The sequence below is a fragment of the Hemitrygon akajei genome, chromosome 20 (assembly GCF_048418815.1).
Source record: "Hemitrygon akajei chromosome 20, sHemAka1.3, whole genome shotgun sequence".
Classification (NCBI taxonomy): domain Eukaryota; kingdom Metazoa; phylum Chordata; class Chondrichthyes; order Myliobatiformes; family Dasyatidae; genus Hemitrygon; species Hemitrygon akajei.
Window position 1 is genome coordinate 59,208,748 of NC_133143.1, and position 19,552 is coordinate 59,228,299.

At 40.2% G+C, this 19,552-nt stretch overlaps 1 protein-coding gene across 1 annotated transcript in view; it reads right to left on the reverse strand.

Moving 5' to 3' along the window:
• Positions 1 to 19,552, reverse strand: part of dnah5 (dynein, axonemal, heavy chain 5) — a 223,958-nt gene that overhangs the window by 174,861 nt on the left and 29,545 nt on the right. The window contains exons 3-8 of the mRNA XM_073024384.1: positions 18,386 to 18,470; positions 14,474 to 14,637; positions 11,022 to 11,240; positions 9,360 to 9,497; positions 3,968 to 4,144; positions 1,585 to 1,698 (exon numbers count right to left, since the gene is read on the reverse strand). Of these exons, the coding sequence (XP_072880485.1) occupies positions 1,585 to 1,698; positions 3,968 to 4,144; positions 9,360 to 9,497; positions 11,022 to 11,240; positions 14,474 to 14,637; positions 18,386 to 18,470 (897 nt within the window). The remainder of the gene's footprint in view (positions 1 to 1,584; positions 1,699 to 3,967; positions 4,145 to 9,359; positions 9,498 to 11,021; positions 11,241 to 14,473; positions 14,638 to 18,385; positions 18,471 to 19,552) is intronic.

The following is a 19,552-nucleotide window of genomic DNA, read 5'->3' on the forward strand; positions in this document are numbered from 1 at the left end:
TACTGGCAACAAGACATTGGTAGAACATGTTAAGGAGACGCCTGCATACTCCGAAGGACCTTGGTCTCTTCAGGAAGTACAGGCAACTCTGACCCTTCTTCTACACAGCCTCTGTGTTAGTGCTCCACTCAAGTCTGTCACCCAGCTGCTCCCCCAGGTACTCGTAGGTTGTCATCACATCCATGTCCTCATCATCAATAGTAACAGGGAACAGTGCAGGCTCAGTCTTCCTAAAGTCAATCACCATCTCCTTTGTTTTACTAATGTTAAGCTGCAGATGATTCAGCTTGCACCATTTGACAAAGTCCTCCACTAGGGCCCTGTATTCATCCTCCTGTCCACCCTTCTGAATTTTACACTGAAAATGAAGATTTTGAGAATGCAATCATCAAAAGCATTGTATGAGGAAAGTATCTCCACTAGGTATCTGTGCTGATTTGTTCACTTACAGTCAAATGAACATGTCAGTGTACACTTGGTGAATTCCTCCATCAATAACTATTAGGAGCTAATACACAGATTTATAGTACTGTCGCAGTATTGGTAGTGCTCTAATTTGTTCTGTATTTCATTTAAGTACGTGATTGGTTACTCAGTTAAAAGGCAGTTTGCCTCTTTTTGAATACCTTTTTAATTATTTCCATGAAACTTCAGCTAATTGGGCCAGCTGCTTATTTGGGCCAACATGTACTAGTCCTGACTAACAGGATTCCACTGTACTAACTTACTTTTGAGAGTTTTAGGAAATGTTAAGATTTAAGTTTATAATCTTCTAAAAACTTCTTTTGCCTCTTTCTCTCATTGCTCTTGATCTAATTTTGTTCTACTAACAGCACACAGTCCAGCTTTGCTTATTATTTTGATTAAAAATTAAAGAGAGATTAAGGATGAGCTTTGTTGCATGTACATTAAAACATAGTGAAATATGTTGTTTTTTGCTTTCTATACATGATTTAACTCTAATTCACCCACTTTCCCTATGTCTCCTAATTCTTTAAAATTACTGGTTCTGCTTTCTTCCCCTCCCCCCCCCCCCCCCCCCGTTTTACTCCACTTCCCCTCAAGTTTGTTGTGCTGCAAAGAAGAATTAAGTTTTAGAGATCATCATGAAATTATATGACGTGAGCTGATCCTGATCCAGCAAGATCTGGCCTGCTTTTCAAAATTAGCAACCATTCAGCAGATGTGACATAAATATGCACTGCAATGGAGTAATGGCAGGATGAATATAGGTGGAAACTGTTACTACATCAAAAGGACATTCATGCCAAAAGAACCACTCAATCAACAAATGAAACTTGAAATCTGTGGCCACTTGTTACTTAACGACAGTGATTATGGAAAATCAATTCCTCTTCAGCTAAATTACAAGGGAAATCATCAAAGCAACAGAATTACATCTCAGCAATGAATAAACATGTTTTTTTCCCCAGCTTCCTTTGACTGTAATCAAATACACAATACTATTAAAGTGATGTGCAAACTCGGCAGTTCAGGCTCTTAGATGACAGAAGAAACAAAAGTAGAATTTTTTTCAAATGTAAACCAACATAAATTATGACTTTAACCAACATCGTTACTTACAGGATCACTGTTGTATAATGGATCACAGAATTTCTCTAGTGTGTAAAGGTACTTCACATTGTCTTTTGCCTCATTGGCTGCATCAGTGATGCGAGCATCCAGATCTCGCCATGTCTATAAATATAATGCACACTGGTTTCAATTATGAAAACCACAATGATAAATCATTCACTGATGAGTTAAACCATTAAATCATGATTGAAAGAAGGAAAATGTAATGCAACCTGGCAACATCTAATGATAAATAAACAGAAACACAAGATGTGACTACAGATAGAAAAGCAGAGGAACAGAAAACAGTGATTTCGAGGAGACTGGGTCCTAACTCAGGATGCCACATTTGTAAAATATTAAAATGGTCGATTTTCATTCAGTCCTGCAAATGGATGAGGATAAACCGTACACATAACAAAAACAGAATTTGATCCCAGCTCTGGGGCCACAAAGACATTTCAAATTCTTTCAAGCCTCATAACAAATAATCAAAACAGTGCATTTTACAATCGTTAAGGACCACTCAAAAACAACATAAAATATAACCTAGAACAGTACAGAATAAGAACAAGCCCTTCAACCTGCAATGCTGTGCCAAACTAATTCAGTTAATCTTTAACCGAAAGATTGAAAGATCTTCAAAAGAAAATCTTTGCATCTTCATAAGTTACTTATTTAGCAGTGAATAGCATCATTCATCTTGGCAAGGTCCCACACACTCTAGGCTCTTCCAGAAGACTGAGGGGCATGGGATCCACAGTTTAGATTTGGAATTGGCTTGCCCGGAGAAGATAGAGGATAGTGATCAATGGGACTTATTTTGGCCGATATCTGCAGGGATCTGTATTGGGAGCTCTTTGTGTATATACTGTATGTGATTGGATGAAGATGCAGACCGATGGGTTAGTAAACTTGCAGACAATACAAACATCAGTGACATTGATAGATAATTGCTGAGGAGGGGGTGCCACGGTAGTGTAGAAATTACCACAATGCTTTTACAACTTGGGGCAGAGTTCAAAGTTCAATTCTGGTTCCCTCTTAACAGATTCATATGTTCCTTTTCAAGTGTGCGTGGGTTTCCTCCAGGTGCTCGGGATTCCTACCACATTGGTCACTGTAAATTGCTTTGTGATTAGGCTAGGATTAAAATCAGTGTGTCGCTGAGTAGTGCAGCTTGGTGGTTCAGAACTGCCTGTTTCACACTGAATCTCTAAATAAATAAGTAAATAAATGGACGCGAGGAGATATAGATTAGTTGAAGTTATGGGTGGAGAAATTTCAGACCGAGTTTAATCTAGCCAAGTGTGAGCGGATGCACTTTGGGGGATCAAATGTAAAGGGGCAATATACTACTAACGGCAAGACCCTTAACAGTTTTAGTGTGCAAAGGAATCTTGCGTTCCAGTTTTAAAACTCCTTGGAAGTGACTGCGCAAGTTGACAGGGCAGCAATGAAGGCATATGGCATGCTTACCTTTATCAGTCGAAGCACTGTGTTCAAAAGTCAGTAAGTTATGCTGCAGCACTATAAAACTCTGATTAAGCCATTAATGGAAAATTGCATTCAGTTCAGATTGCCCCATTATAGGAAGAACGCGGAGGTTCTGGAGACAGTGCTGTTGACATTCACTAATACGCTGCTTGGATGAGAGGGCCTGTGCTATGAGGAGAAGTTGGGCACACTTGGGTTGTTTTCTCTGGAATAGACTTGACAGAAGTTTATAAGATTATGAAAGGAATATCTAGACAGCCAGTATGTTATTCCCAGGTTTGAAATATTTAATGCTAGAGGTCATGCATTTAAGGTGCGAGCGATTAAGTTCAATAAAAATGTGGCAGGGCAAAATTTAATTTCAGGGAGTTGTGGGTACATGGTTTGCACTGCCAGGGATGATAGTGGAGGCAAATACAATAGAGACATTTTAAAAAGGCTCTTAGATAGGCATATGAAGAAATGGAGAATGGAGGGATATGGTCTTGTGTAGGCAGAAGGAAATATTTTAGTCATGCATTTAACTATTAATTTAATTAGTTCAGAACAACATGAGCCAGTGTTCGTGTTCAGTACTGCTCTATGTTCTACATTGTTATTGAACAGCAGTACCTCCACATTAGCAGCAACACTGTGAAAGAGCTATTGATAAGAAAGTTAAGAAAATATCAATCATTTTCTGAGAAAAATTGCAGAAAGGGTAACTTTTTGGTCCCTTGCATAGAGAGTCATTAATACAGAAGGTGGCAAAGCTGACTGGAGTGGCTTAAATGCAATTCATTGGGAGTCCCCTTCATTTTACTTTCATTACAACTGCCTCCACTGAACTTATCGACCTTTTCAATCTTGTGATTTCTTATTAAAGTTAAACAAAATGAAAGAGTACCACCATCACCTTAAGAAATTTAGATTTTGCTGTTGTAAGAACTCCAAGTACTGCTTTGACATCCTGACCCTTCAGCTGGTCCAGCAGATAATTGAATTTTGACATTCGCTTTTTCCAGTGATCCAGTTCAGCACGCGGCCCAAGGTCATCAGCTTCCTTACGCAGTTGTTCACTTTCAGCAAGGACCTAACATTGCAGAGTTGTTGAATGGAAGAGCATAAATTCAATATTTTATTTAAAATGTTCATCAACTTCACTTTGCCAGCATTTTGCCCCAAGTACAGAACAGAGATGAGAAGGAGTTTCTTTAGCCAGAGGGTGGCGAATCTGTGGAACTCATTGCCATAGATTGCTGTGGAGGCTAAGTTAATGGGTATATTTAAAGTGGGGGTTGATAGGTTTTTGATTAGTAAGTATGACAAAGTTTACAGGGAGAAGGCAGGGAATGGGGTAAAGGGAAAATAAATCAGCCATGGTAGAAAGATGGTGCAGACTTGATGGACTGAACAGACTAATTCTGCTCCTGTGTCTTATAATCTATACATGAGTCCCATGGTTCCAAACAGAATCTTGCCTGGTATTTCCTGCACACCTGAGAGGCATACTTCAGAAGGAACAATGAAATGTTATGTTTCATATCTCAAAACTATGCCCTGGAAGCCCCTGGTGGCTTTTCAGCCTGCTATAATTAAAAACTTCTAAACTTTTTTAACAATGGAATATTATAACAGAAATGTCAGAAAACTACTGAAGTTGATAAAAACAATTACAAAAATGACCTAAAACACACAGTAATGTAAAGTAACTGAAGAATTTGCTCGCTGTACTTTTTCCAATAGTATCAGTAGCATCATTCAAGTGAAGAAATTCAGTGGCCAACCCACACTAGCTGAAAGCTTTTTTTGGGGGGGGAGGGGGAGGAGGAAAAGCAAAGGTGAAAGGGTGAACAATTTCAAGTTCCTGAATGGCAACATCACTGTAGATCTATCCCGGACCTGACATCATAATGCAATTACAAAGAAGGCACGCTAGCAGCTCTTTTTCATTTGGAGTTGGAGGAGATTTGGTATGTCACCAAAGACTCTAACAAATGTCTGCAGCTGTATCACAGAGAATATTCTAACGGGACGCTTCACTGTCTGGTATGGAGGCACCAATGCACAGGATTAGAAAAAGATGCAGAGGGTTGTAAGCTCAGTCTGCTCCATCATGGGTGCTAGCCTCCTCACCATCAAGTAAATCTTCAAAAGGCAGTGCCTCAAGAAGGCAGCATCCCTCATTAACGATCCCCAATACCCAGGACATGCCATCTTCTCATTGCTACCATCAGAGAGAAGGTACAGAAGCCTGGAGACATTCAATGTTCTACGAACGGACTCTTCCATTCCACCATCAGATTTCCGAGCTGTCCATGAACCTGTGAACACTCCCTCACTGTTTTGCTCTCTTTTTGCACTAATTGTATATTTCATATTTCTTATTGCAACTTATAGTACATTTTTATGTAATGCACTGCATTGTTGTCGCTAAACAACAAACTTCAAACATGTGATTCTGATTCAAATTGCACCTGTGAATCCTTCAGGGCATCAGTATACCACTGCTGGAGTCACTGGAGTTCAGAAGCAATAATCCCCAGCTTGCCTTTAACTTCTATGTTGCAACATGATTATGCACCTGATATCAGGCAATATGCTGATGTCAATATCTGTAGTGTACTGATAACAGTGTCTGATAGCATGCAATTCCCTGCAGAAATGCCATATGAAGGCATCTACAGTATTGATGCCCATTAAATCAGTGAATCAGGGGTGAGGGGAGTTACCCAATTATTTCACCCGATCACTGAACACAACCTACGGACTCACTTTCAAGGGTTCTACAACTCATGATCTTGATCTTATTTACTTATTAATTATTATATTTTGTTTTGCATTTGCAGTGTACTTTCTTTTACACATTGGTTGCTTGTTGGCCTTTGTGCATAGTTTTTTTTACTGATTCTATTATATCTCTTTGCTCTACTGCGAATGCCTATGTAGGTTTTCGAAAATAAAACTGCTGAGGCATTTTAATTTTAAGAGAAACCGTAACAACTCCTCTATTGTCCTCCAAACACAAAACATTGCAGTAAAAAACCACGTCATTATGTTAAAGTGATCCCCAATTCAATGTGGGTGGCTGTGAATTACACATACACTACCACGTATTACATTACCCTACACAGGCCCTGCCAAGAATTCAGCAAAACTGGCATCGAGAGCCTGCCCGGTGCCTGGATGTGTTCCATGGGTGGAGTAACAGCAAGTGCCTCTGGCTCATCCAGAGGTGTGTTGATATGCGTATGGTCATGCCACGATGCCAGGGCCATGGTAACGGAATCCTCCAAATCTTGGAGGGCAGGTTTAAGGCGATCTACCGAAATACATTCAGGTTCACCCCCCCCCCCCCCAATATATGATAGAAATATTTTCCCTCTGTTCCAAAATGCAGAACGGGCCATCGTAAGGGGGCCGAAGAGGATGTTAGTGGATGAAAACAAACGAGGCAGAATATAAGTCAACAGGAACCCAAAAGTGCTGTACACCATGACGGGAGGTAGGAATAGGTATAAAGTAATTGAGTTTACTGAGGAGGGAAGAACGCTGTTGAGAGGCCAACCTGGCTGTCGTGGTGTCAGGAATAAAATCGTTTAGCATTCATAAGCAGCTGACCACACACCAACTCAGCCACCGATAACTGCAGGTCCTCTTTTGGAGCAGTTTTGAGCCCCAGTGGGACCCACGGCAGATGATCATGCCAAACGCTCGTCCATCAGGGAGGCCCTCAGAGCAGTCTTTAAGCTGTTATTGGACTTCAGGTGATACACCATCACGTAATGTAGCCGAATGCCGAGGTTTTGGGCCATCACAGCTCACAGGTCTGATGCGAATTGAGGACCGTGGCCCGAGGAAATATTAGATAGGGTGCCAAACCAAACAACCCAAGTGCTGACGAATGCCCAGGTCATGTTTGTGGTCGTCATTGATGCTAGAGGAACGACTTCTGGCTACCTGGTGGTACGGCCCACCATGATAAGGTGTATTAAACCATGGGAGGGGAGAAGAGGACCAACCAGCTCCACGTTGACATGGTCACACCGTCACTCAAAGATCTCAGTGGTACCCAAACATGGTAGCTAACCTTCACCCTCTGACACTCAACACAAGCTGCACTCCAATCATGCACGTGCTCTCCAGAAGAAAAGAAAAATCTAAATCTTTTAATACAGAGTCCAGCAGCCTTTGCAAAGTCTAAGAATATTTTTCAGCCCAAATGGCAGAAACTCAAGGAGGCCAAACGGGGTTATCACAGGCATTTTGGGAATGTCCTCCAAGCACATGGACACCTAATGGTAGCCCCTAACTAAGTCAACTTTAGAAAAAAAAATTACTTTATGGGGCTAAATTTGGCAAAAAATCTTGAATGTGTGGGCCCAGGTAATGATCAGGGGATAGTAACCTCGTTAAGATGTCAGTAATTGCCACGTGGGCTGCAACCATCAGACCTTTGCACCCCGTAGAGGAGCAAAGCCCAGGGGCTATTTGACCTGCATACAATGCTAAGCCTCTGCATGTTGGTAAACTCCGTCTTTGCAGTTGCCAGCTTTTCTGGATCCGTGTGCAGGCATGGACTGACAGGCCAGTTGTGGAAATGTGGTGCTTGACGCCGTGTTTTGTAAATGTTGTGGAGAGTGTGGACTTGGTGACGTCTGAGAATTTGCCCAGCCGTCCAGTGAACTGACGTGCTGCAGTGCATGTGCTTGACAGCATCGTTGTGGGGAACTTACTGGGGGAGCAGGGTAATGACCCAAAGTCCTTGATATCCAGAAGCTGGCAGCTGTTAGTATTAACTAACCATCTTTGGGCACATAGGAAATCTGCGCCCAAATGATAGGTCTAGCTACTTTAGCCAGGATGAAATTCCATGTCTAACATCACCCACAGAAGCACAGCATCACCTATCATGTCCCGCAAGTCTGGATCTTGCTGCCATTGGCAGCCTCCAGTGAGGCTTCATTGCTCTTTGCCTTCTGATCAATAGGCAATGCTGGCAGCACACTCACATAAGCACCTGTGTCACACAAGATGCGTCACCTGAAAGGGTGTCTGTGATGAACAGTAGACAACCCTGGCAGCTGGAACCCACAGTGTTCACAGACGTCTGACGCCCTGATGCGCCAGCACTGTTGAAGCTGCAAGGCGGCCAGCACTGCTTGGAGTGTACCACAGCGAATGTGGTAAAAGCACAGACTTAGCATTGTCTGTTTTGCGGCCACGGGTGTGCGCGTGTTGGTGGCCCTGCCAACCGGGCTTATTGAGGCAGGGAAAGGAGGAGGAATTATGCATCTCTGCCTGGCTGAGTGTAGACCATCAGCCATTTTAGCAAGCTCCCGAAGGTCCTTCATGGGTACATTAGTGAGGGCTATGTGAACTTGATCAGGCATTTGCTGCATGAAGAACTTTTTAGAAATAAAACAAGGACGGTGATTTCCCAAGAGAGACAGCATGTGGTCCATTAGCTCTGAAGGCCTGGCAAGGAGAGGAACTACTTGGCAGGCTCAAACTCCAATAGTGCAAAATTCTGTAAAAGGTGAGTTTTTAGCATCCAATATTTATCGTGTTGAGGCAGGTGTTCAATCAGGCTCAGCACTCTTGCTGCTGTGGAACTACTGAGCACCGCTACTATGTAGTAATATCAGGTGTTGTCCACGGAAATTTCTTGCAGCACGTATTAGGTCTCGACTTGTACAAACCAAGCAATGGCATTTTGGTCCAAAACTACAACAATTTCTAAGTAACTGCATTGACCGACATGTTGAATAACACCGGAATCATCCTGGAGCATTGGGGTTACCATTATAGGTCTTTGCAAATAAAATGGCAGAGGCGTTTTAAGTTTAAAAGAAACTGTAACAACTCCTTTAATGTTCTCCAAACACATAACATAAAGCACGGGAAAAAAACTTAATGTCGTTACGTCGTCACATCAGACCATCCTTTTAAAGGGAACCCTAACTAAATGTCAGTGGTGGTGAATTACGCATATATTTGCACCTATTGCATTACTCTTCACATAGAAGAAAATGAATCTTAAGGTAAGTATATGGTTACATATACCATGTACTTAGATAATAAATTTACTTTGAACTTTTAGTAAATTCAAAATCTTCATCAGTTTTTCTTTGTCTGTGACAACTACTTTGGGTAACACTCCCCGTTTGTCATTCACCTCTCTTGGTATTTTGACTGAAATGGTTCTTGTGCACCATTTTAAAACCCCCGTGAGATCAGTTAGTTTTGCCTAATACCCAGTATGTCAAGAGTTTTCTTAAGCATACATAAAAACTAGTTAATACTACCTGCTCAATTTGCTTCATCCACACTTTAATGCAGGATTCAATTTTTTCTAATGTTTCAGTGTTATTGGCTGCAGACAAATAATCCATCGGGCCTTTGAGAAGCCTCCGGTCAAAAGTTTCACATTCCTTCAAGTTCACCTATAATTATAATTTTATAGTGACATAAATATGATTCAATTGAAATTAATTGCATAAATTTTGATTAACACGTGCTCAACAATCAAAGATGAAAGCAAAATTAAATTCTTTTGTCCATTATCTTACCAGTAATAATTTAGTTATTATTTTTTAGTAAAGCTCCTGAAGCTCAATTTGGCATTTTTGATATGCAAAATCTCTACTAATTTTTGCCAATCATCTAATTGTTAATCTCACTTTTCTCAACTTTTTGAAAAAATTCATTAAAACTCTTTGACTATGACACAAGTTTCCTAAACTTATGTACACTCTCACTGATCTACTGACATTTTAAGATGTTCAGTCACTGTATAATTAATCATAGACTAGTAACTTCTACCAAGTTTGTATGTAATTCTTGATTTCTGTTTCTCAAGTTTCTTGAACAGTCAAATGACCAGTAGGGTTTTCAGTCTGAAGGAGCTTTGGATGATTATAGGGTGGAAATTAACAAAAATTTCTTTCGTAAAATCCAAACAGTGAAGCTGATTGGCACTATCATTTTCATTCTTTAGCAGCATTATTTTAAAAGTAGTGTCATTTGATTATACAAATTCTTCATTCCCAATTCAATTTCACTCTCAATGGTAAGGCCAGCAAGCTATCCTCCTCCACTGTAAAAAAATAAGTGGCAAACAGACGACTTAGAGGCAAACCTTGTGTTATAGGATTGGGTGTGCATGTGTATAGAGGGGAGGGGGTTTGCATTTCTAGAAAATAGTCCACATCTCCATTTTCTATAACTTGAAGCCTTGCCATCTGCATGCGACTCAAGAAAAGTGAATCAAACACAACCTACAGCATGTTCAGATTATTTCAGTTGTTAGACAAACATTCATATACTTTCGGGTGGATGACTAAATGAGATTTAATAATTATTGACTGTAAAATGGCCAGTCCATCATTGACACTAGGGCATATTACTGAACTAAACTACCTTGAACACATTAAAGAATTCTCTACTTTTATGACATGATTGGTCTGATTGTTCCACCCACATTAAAGTTCCAATAACCTAAGTAAAATTTAATTTCATGTTAAATTGCCTTGGTTACATACCAGCCTAAGGTCTACATTGAAATACTTTTTCACTTTATGGCAGTTACCAAAGCACCTCTGCGCAACACTGACTATAGTTTTATTTTAATTTTAATTTTATTTCTTAATTCTACCATGAAGTCATCACTAGATGCTTACCTCCTGTAATAGTATCTCATTACTGAGGTGATTTCATACATCATAACTATATTACTCTTCCTCCTCCTCAATTTTCCTACCTTTTCTTCAGTCTTTATAACTGATAAATTCACTTGCCAGGATACTTTAGAAATATAATAGAGGGAATTTAGAAAGAATAAGTATCCTCCCTTAAGTATATTCACACTTGTACAGATATGATGTAACTGTCAAAATATATGAATAAACAAAGATTCATTGAAATTTGTAACGTCAAAAATGAAATGGAATTTTGCAGTAACAACTTACTTTTTCCATCAGGCTCTCCTGGGCACTTGCCAAAACACTCACAAACCCTTCCAATGAACTAAAGAAGTCTTGACGTACACCGCTTGCCTGAGGACTGCTTAGCTCTCCCCAACCACCATTCATTTTCTTCAAAGCAGGAACAAATACTTCTGAGAGGAGATGTTCTACAGCTTTCAACAGCCCAACATGAGTAGTATCAAGAACATTGAAATTTACTTCCTGCATTTTTTAAAAATAAAACAATTGTATCATATGTTTAATACCGGTCTGCATTTTATTTCAACATATTACCGAGTAATTGTTCTTGATTACTTTATAACAAGAAGGGAGACCATTCAACCTATCAAGTCTTATTAGTTCCATTTCCCCTCTCCTGATTCCCAGAATTCCTCCAAGTTCTTTTCTCTCACATTTGCTCATTAACTTCCACTGATTCATTTTTGCCATTAACCTACACCGAGTGGTAATCTTAATTAACCTACCAGCTGATTGTTGGATGACGATGTGAGTGCCCAAAAAACCCATGCAGGAAGATGCAAACACAGGCGGCACCAAAGATCAGGGCTGAACTAGGGTCCCAAGTTTCATAGGGCAGAAGCATTGCTGCACTACTGTGTAACCTGTATGACCCTCATGCAGGAAAACAAACCTTAACTGGTGAATGACACCTGAGGTAGAAAGATTGCACCTCTTGAAAGTAGAGATTGGAATACTTTGTTGACAAATGAACTGTTGATAAATCTGGCAGTGATATCAGGCAGTGGATATATAAATATTGACCAACGTACTGCAATATGTTTCATATTATGCATTGCGATCTTCTAATTCCATTTGAGCCAGTGGATGTGAGATTCAAAAGGCAGTGCTTCTAAAGTGTCAACCTGATCAGGTCTTTAACACAAGAGACTCTGCAGATACTGGAAATCCACAGTGACACACACAAAATGCCGAAAGAACTCAGCATCCATGGAGATGAAAGGCAGAGATCCTTCTTCAGGACTGAGAAGGAAGGGAGAAGACGTCACAATAAAAAGTGGGTGGGTGAGGGGAAGAAGGATAGCCTGGTGATAAGTGAAGCCAGGTGGGTCAGAAAGGTAAAGGGCTGGAGAGGAAGGAATCTGATAGGAGAGGAGAGTGGACCATAGGAGAAAGGGACGGAGGAGGACCAGGGGGAGGTGATAGGCAGGTGAGAAGTAGCAAGAGAACAGAGTGGGGAATAGAAAATGGGAGGGGGAAGGATTTTTTTTTTTAAAAACTAGAATGAGAAACTGATATACATGCCATCAGGTTGGAGGGTACCCGGAAGAATGTAAGGTGCTTCTCCTTCATCCTGAGGGTGTCCTCATCATGGCCCAAGATGAGGCCATGAGCTGACAGGTCAGAAAAAGGAATGGGAAATGAAATTAAAATGTTGGGCCACCAGGAACTTCCACTTTTGAGGGACGGAGCAGAGCTGCTCTAAGAAGCGTCCCCCAATTTATGACAATTCTTACCAATGTAGAGGAGGTTGCACTGGGAGCACCAGATACAACAGATCACCCCAACAGATTCACAGGTGAAGTGTTAGGTCACCTGGACGGACTGTTTCGGACACTGAATGGAGGTGAATGGGCAGGTGTAGCACATGCTGCTTTCAGAGGTAAGTCCCTGGAAGGAGATTAGTGGTGAGGGACAAATAGACAGGAAATTGCAGAGAGAGAGAGAGAGAGTGATCCCTGCAGAAAGAGAAGAATTGTGGGGGTGGAGGGAAAGATGTGTTTGGTGGTAGGATCTCTTTGGTCTACAGAAGTTGCTGAGAATGATGTGTTGGATGCCGAAGCTCATGGGGTGGTAGGTAAGGACAAGAGGAACTCTGCTACTGTTAAATCGGCGGGAAGAAGGGGTGAGTGCCAATGCCCAGGAAATGGAGGGGATGCCATTGATGCTGCCCTCACCTGCATCTCCTCCATTCCCCGGACATCTGTGCTCACCCCATCTTCCCGCTTTGGGGGACCACTATGTCGAGTACCTCCAATCCATCCACCAAAACCAGAACTTCCCGATGGCCCAACATTTTAATTCTGATTCCCGTTCCTATTCTGACATGTTGGTCTATGGCCTCCACACACCACGATGAGGCCTCACTCAGGCTGAAGGAGCAACACCTTGTATTCCATCTGCATAGCATCCAACCTGATGGCATAAACATTGATTTCTCCTTCCAGTGAAAATAAAATTCCCTCCCCCTCCCCTTTTCTTCTATTCCCCACTGTGGCCTCTTACCTCTTCTCATCTGCCTATAGCCTTCCCCCGGGTCCCATTCTCCTTCCTCTCCTATCAGATTCCTTCATTTCCAGCCCTTTATCTTTCCCACCTACTTGGCTTCACCATCACCTTCGAGCTATCCTTCTTCCCCTTTTTATTCTGGCATCTTCCCCCTTCCTTTCCAGTCCTGAAGAAGGCCTGAAACATTGACTGTTTATTCATTTCTGTGTATCCAAGTATCTGGATGAGGGTTGGACATACAATCTCAAGTTTCAGATATGATGGCGCTACTATTGGATTAAGTATGCTAACTTTGCCTCGATTACTGATAGGGTGATCCCAGCCACAGAACAACACCTCAGCATATTTCACTACCTTTCACTTGGAAAGGAAAATAAGAAGAATTGAAAAAAAAGACAAAAAACACAAAATGCTGGCAGAGCTCAGCAGGCCAGACAGCATCTATGGGAGGAGGTAATAACGACGTTTCGTATAGATGCTGTCTGACCTGCTGAGTTCTGCCAGCATTTTGTGTTTTTTATTTATTTCCAGCACCTGCAGATTCACTCGTGTTGCCTTTGAAAAAAAACCCAAATTAGTTAAGTTCAGACCAAATGATTTAATAATTCATCTTCTTTCTATTTTGATTATTGTGTGGGTATTTAGTGTATTCTCAATTTAATTGCCACCAAATTAACTTTTATTGACTCCCAAAGAATACTTCTCACAGTATAAGAATAGTAAGTTAAAAAGTTATGTTTAGCCAAACAGCCTGGCATCAGCAGCAATACTGGAATCTCTGGAGTTCTCAAATGTTTGACTTGGGCTACAGTAAATTTTGCTGTTTTCACCCATTTGTTTTGAAAGCAAGTACTAATTTATCCTAAAAAAAACAGTTGCATTTAAACTAATGTCAGTGCAGAGTTTATCAGTCACTGCTATTTTACATAAAGACACTATGTAGAATTATTCAACATCTTCACAAGAAAGCAGCAGAAAAAAAAATCAAAAGAGCTTCTGAGATCCTCCAGTTATCTGGCTAATCAGCAGTGATGATTGAAATCGGTGAATTGTTTGTCCGTCCCATGAGTAAGGGATAGCACATGGATCCGAAACAGGATAGGATGAAAGGCTGGAAGGGTGAAAATGTTGCAGAATGCAAAATAAAATCTGAACAAAGTGCTTTCAGAATAAATTCAGCTGCTCACCTTATGTACATTGTCTATAGTAATTGCTTTGGATGCACTAGCTCGTAAAAAAATTACACAAATTCCAGTAAGTGCCACATCCTTCCCTTCCGTTACAAATATTTTTGGTTTCTTGCTTCGTCCTATACTAGGATTGGTCCCTGCTCCAAAGAGGTTCATTTGCACTGCAAAACAAATATAGTTTGCAAAATAAGTGCATTCATTCACAACATTTTAGCATATTGTGTGTGTGTTGTTTGCATATTAGCAGGAAACTTGGACCCTGATTGAAAATTTTATTATTCAATATTTATGAATGTTATGAGAATGCAGGGTGACTTGGACAGGTTGGGTGAGTGGGCAAATGTATGGCAGATGCAGTTTAATGTGGATAAATGTGAGGTTATCCACTTTGGTGGCAAGAACAGGAAGGCAGATTACTATCTAAATGGAGTCAAGTTAGGAAAAGGGGAAGTACAACGAGATCTAGGTGTTCATGTACATCAGTCAATGAAAGCAAGCATGCAGGTACAGCAGGCAGTGAAGAAAGCTAATGGCATGCTGGCCTTTATAACAAGAGGAATTGAGTATAGGAGTAAAGAGGTCCTTCTGCAGCTGTACAGGGCCCTGGTGAGACCCCACCTGGAGTATTGTGTGCAGTTTTGGTCTCCAAATTTGAGGAAGGACATTCTTGCTACTGAGGGAGTGCAGCATAGGTTCACAAGGTTAATTCCCAGAATGGAGGGACTGTCATATGTTGAAAGATTGGAGCGACTGAGCTTGTATGCACTGGAATTTAGAAGGATGAGAGGGGATCTGATTGAAACATATAAGATTATTAAGGGATTGGACACGCTGGAGGCAGGAAGCATGTTTCTGCTGATGGGCGAGTCCAGAACTAGAGGCCACAGTTTAAGAATAAGGGGTAGGCCATTTAGAACAGAGATGCAGAAAAACTTTTTCACCCAGAGAGTGGTGGATATATGGAATGCTCTGCCCCAGAAGGCAGTGGAGGCCAAGTCTCTGGATGCATTCAAGAGAGAGTTAGATAGAGCTCTTATAGATAGCAGGGTCAAGGGATATGGGGAGAGGGCAGGAACAGGGTACTGATTGTGTATGATCAGCCATGATCACAGTGAATGGCGGTGCTGGCTAGAAGGTCCAAATGGCCTACTCCTGCACCTACTGTCTATTTAGTACGGTATCTCAATACAGAATGCTTTTGTAATATTGCTTTGGATTTGATTACTTAGTTTTCCCTGTGATTAAATCTCCAATACAGTTTAAGTTACCCCAAAGCTGAGGGTAGTTTGAGCATCAGATGAGGTTGAAAGTCAGGTCTTGAGCTCTCAAACTATACTTGGAAGCACTGCCAATAAGCTGCTTTGATTTCAAGATGACCATACAATTAACTTTCCTAGGCTAATAATTATCTTATAAAAATGATACTAGGACTGAACTCAAAGAATTAAATAAAACTGGAATGTAAAACGGGCTAATGCTTTGCAGTTAGAGGTAAAATTCATTCCCCTTGATCCCAATATTGTAATTCCATTGAAATGATGCATTAATGTTTGTGAAGCAAGTTCATTATCAAATGAAAAAGAGACATTTTTAGGATTTTTTTAAAAGAAGTTCCGATATGAGCCAGTATTCCGGCTTGCCCAGCAAAAAAAAAAAATCTGCGAGAAACGGTATGACTTGAGTGCAATTTCATACAGATGAAGATTCTCTGCTGACTCTCAGGATGATAACACAACTTTTTAAAAACCTGTCTAACTGTGAAATCCAGACTGGTCCATACAAGCTCAGGTTATTTTCTCAGATGGCCAATGATAATCTAGGAATATCCACGTCCACATTTTCTGGTGACGATTCAGTTTGATGCTTAAAATATTGCAACTCGCACTCTCAGATTGCTGCTCCAGCACAATAACATAATTTAAAATGCATACACAGCCTCACAGATTAGTAAAAACATTGGAATGAAATACAGAGCAACCAAACAGAAAACAGAATAGTTTAATGAGATATGCTAACATAACAAGTATAATATTTTTAGAAATTTTTTAACTACTCTCATTACTCATGCCAATTGATGAGCCATAATGACTGAGAATTTCTAACCTTTGCAAACTACCGTAGATGTCGGATTATAAGCCGCTACTTTTTTCCCACATTTTGAACAGCTTTGAACACTGCGGCCTTTACTACGGTGCGGCTAATGCATGATTTTTTTTCATGCCGCCAAAAACATTTTGCCTCGTAACAGTAGACCAATAAAATTGATGAGTAGTTCACAGAGGTCCAATGAAATTGTACGATAAATCAAGCGCACTTTCACAATTAAATTATTGTAAATCAGTCATTTGTACTCACCCTCATCAACATGGAAAACACTCGAAGAAAAGCATTGTGCTGCCTTTATGGCAGTTATTTAGTTTATAATATTTTCGCTTAGTAATTCATTTGTTAGTATTTTCTAGTTAAAGTTAGAAGTGTTTTAAGTATATTTGTTTTCTGTACTACATCCCGGGATGCTATGACGTCACATCCGGTTTCACCGCGTCTTGTGGGAAATACGGGTTTGCGATAAATGGGAAGGTGGGGGGCGAGCGGCATTAGACCCGAGCGAACGCTGCTTTTAAGTTAAAGGCGATCAATAACTTTTCCTGGTAGGCTGCAGTATATATATTTTTTACCAGTCGTTAGGAGATATTGGAATGTTGTTCAGTAAAAAAGTATACGCAACGTAATTTGTGTGTTACCGATACGTATGTATATTTAAAAGTAGCCGCGTTACAGGCACGGTTCGAAAAAAAGCATTTGCAATATGTATTTGTTTATGTTACCATACGGATTTAATTAAAAGTTAAAAAAATCCTCACATGTAATATCTTTCTGTGTAAATATCTCATATCACAATGTGGGACACCTGTGGCCTAAAATCCGGTGCGGCTTGTACAAGTACAAAATTGATTTTCTTTCTAAAATTAGAGCCAGCGGCTTTTAATCAGGTGCGCTCTGTAGTGCGAAATCTACGGTAGTTTGTTTTAGCAGCGGTGTTCTTGTGATACAACGGGCCATAGCAGCTTCAGCCTGGAAAAGGCGTGAACTGGCAAAAGCTGCTGCTGCTGCATTTGGCTGCAGTTAACTTGTGCATGTTCATACAACTAGAAGGTAGGTGAGGAGTGAATTGGGTTGGAGCTGTTGTAATAACTCTCCATTGGTTAAACAGTCTGTTGATACGGCAATTAAGACTTTCAAATGAAGAACGGTCATGTACGCGAAGGCGTCACTGGAATATCAGTGCATGTGAACTGTGGTCCAGGAAAGGGGTCACTCATTATGATAGGCAGCAATGGAGATTTCCATCACAACATTTAGGAGAATTTCTGTTAATTAATTAAGCACATGTAAAATTGTGCTATCAGAACCATGACAAGGGATGAGAAATCAATTCCAAGTGACAGGCATTAGCCTGAGAAAGTATCATTTACATGACCTTCTAAAATTATGCATCTTAAACAGCATCATTAACACAAAAGGAAATTGATTACTTGCTCCACTTACTTGCCCCATCATTGAAATGTCCCTACAACCAATTATCTCGCTTTAAGAACTATTTATCTCAATCTCATATTCTCATTATTTATTGCTATTTAATTATATTTGCATTTGCACAGTTTGTCGTCTACCACACTCTGGTTGATCTTTCATTGATCCTGTTATAGTTATTATTCTATAGTTTGGCTGAGTATGCCCGCAGGAAAATGAATCTCAGATTTGTATATGGTGACATATATGTACTTTGATAATAAAATATACTTTGAACTTCGATTATATCCAAATTGCTCACCAATAGCCTTTGAATAATTACACAAAAAAGGAGTACAGGATCAGTTCACTTACTCGGTTACTCACTTTGCTTACCTTTTTCATTCGGTTCCACTTCTTGATAATAAAACATAAGGTGTGCAAGCCCTCCAATGGCAAAGAATGAATCTACACGATCAATCTTTAAAATAAAAATGAATCATCACAATTGCCGCAATTTATAAACGGAAGTGTTCAGGACAAAATGGTCTCACATTTAATTTTAATGCATGGAAATATTCAGTAATTCATAAAGAGCATGCTTTAAACTGAAGGCAATATTTATTTCCATTAGTAAGAGAGAGCACAGTGAACTACCTACTTTGTCTCATTCATATCAAAAAAAAACAAGCAAGCACTGGTATTAATATCCTCAAATGACTGCCCTGCCTAGCTCGCTTCAAATACCAGTACAGTACTGTGCAAAAGTCCAAGGCACCCTAGATTTTTTTTAAAATGGGGTTTCAGATGGTAGGGTATCCACAGAGCCCCGATCGCAACATCGTCAAGGCTGTCTGGGGATAACCTGGAGAGTCAGAAGCAAGTGAGACAGACAAAGTCTGCAGAAGAACTGTGGCAAGTTCTCCAAGATGCTTTAAGCAACCTACCTGATGATGTTCTTATAAAACTGCTCGAGAGCATACCTAACAGAACTGATGCAGTTTTAAAGGCAAAGAATGGTCACACCAAATATTAATACGATTTAGTTTTTTTTTTACTGTTTACTGCTCTTTATAGTAATGTTTTGATATTTAGAAATGTTTCATTTCATTATTTTTGAAAGAATCTTCACTTCACTGAATTTTTGTTTACATGAATCTAAAACTTGTCCATTGTACTGTACATTACTTTTGAAGCGTCTTATCTTGATTTTAAAATGCCCTAGTACATTAGCATGCACCAGACTGCTCTCACTAACCTCTGTGTTCTTGGTGAATACTGATACAAGGGATTCATTAGTACCTTGCCCACATTTTCTGGCTCCAAGCATAAATTCCCTCATTTATCCTCAAGTGGCCCTACACTTTTCCCTATTGTCTTCAATTATTTTTAATGCAAGTATAAAATGCCTTGGGATGTTATTTAACCTACTTGCCAAGGATAATTCCTGACCCCTTTGGGCCCTCCTAACTTTACCCAAATTGAGTTCTATCCTGCTCTCTTTCTATTCCTCCAGCATTTTGTTTCATTTTAGCTTTAAGTTATGCTGCAAATTAAATGTAA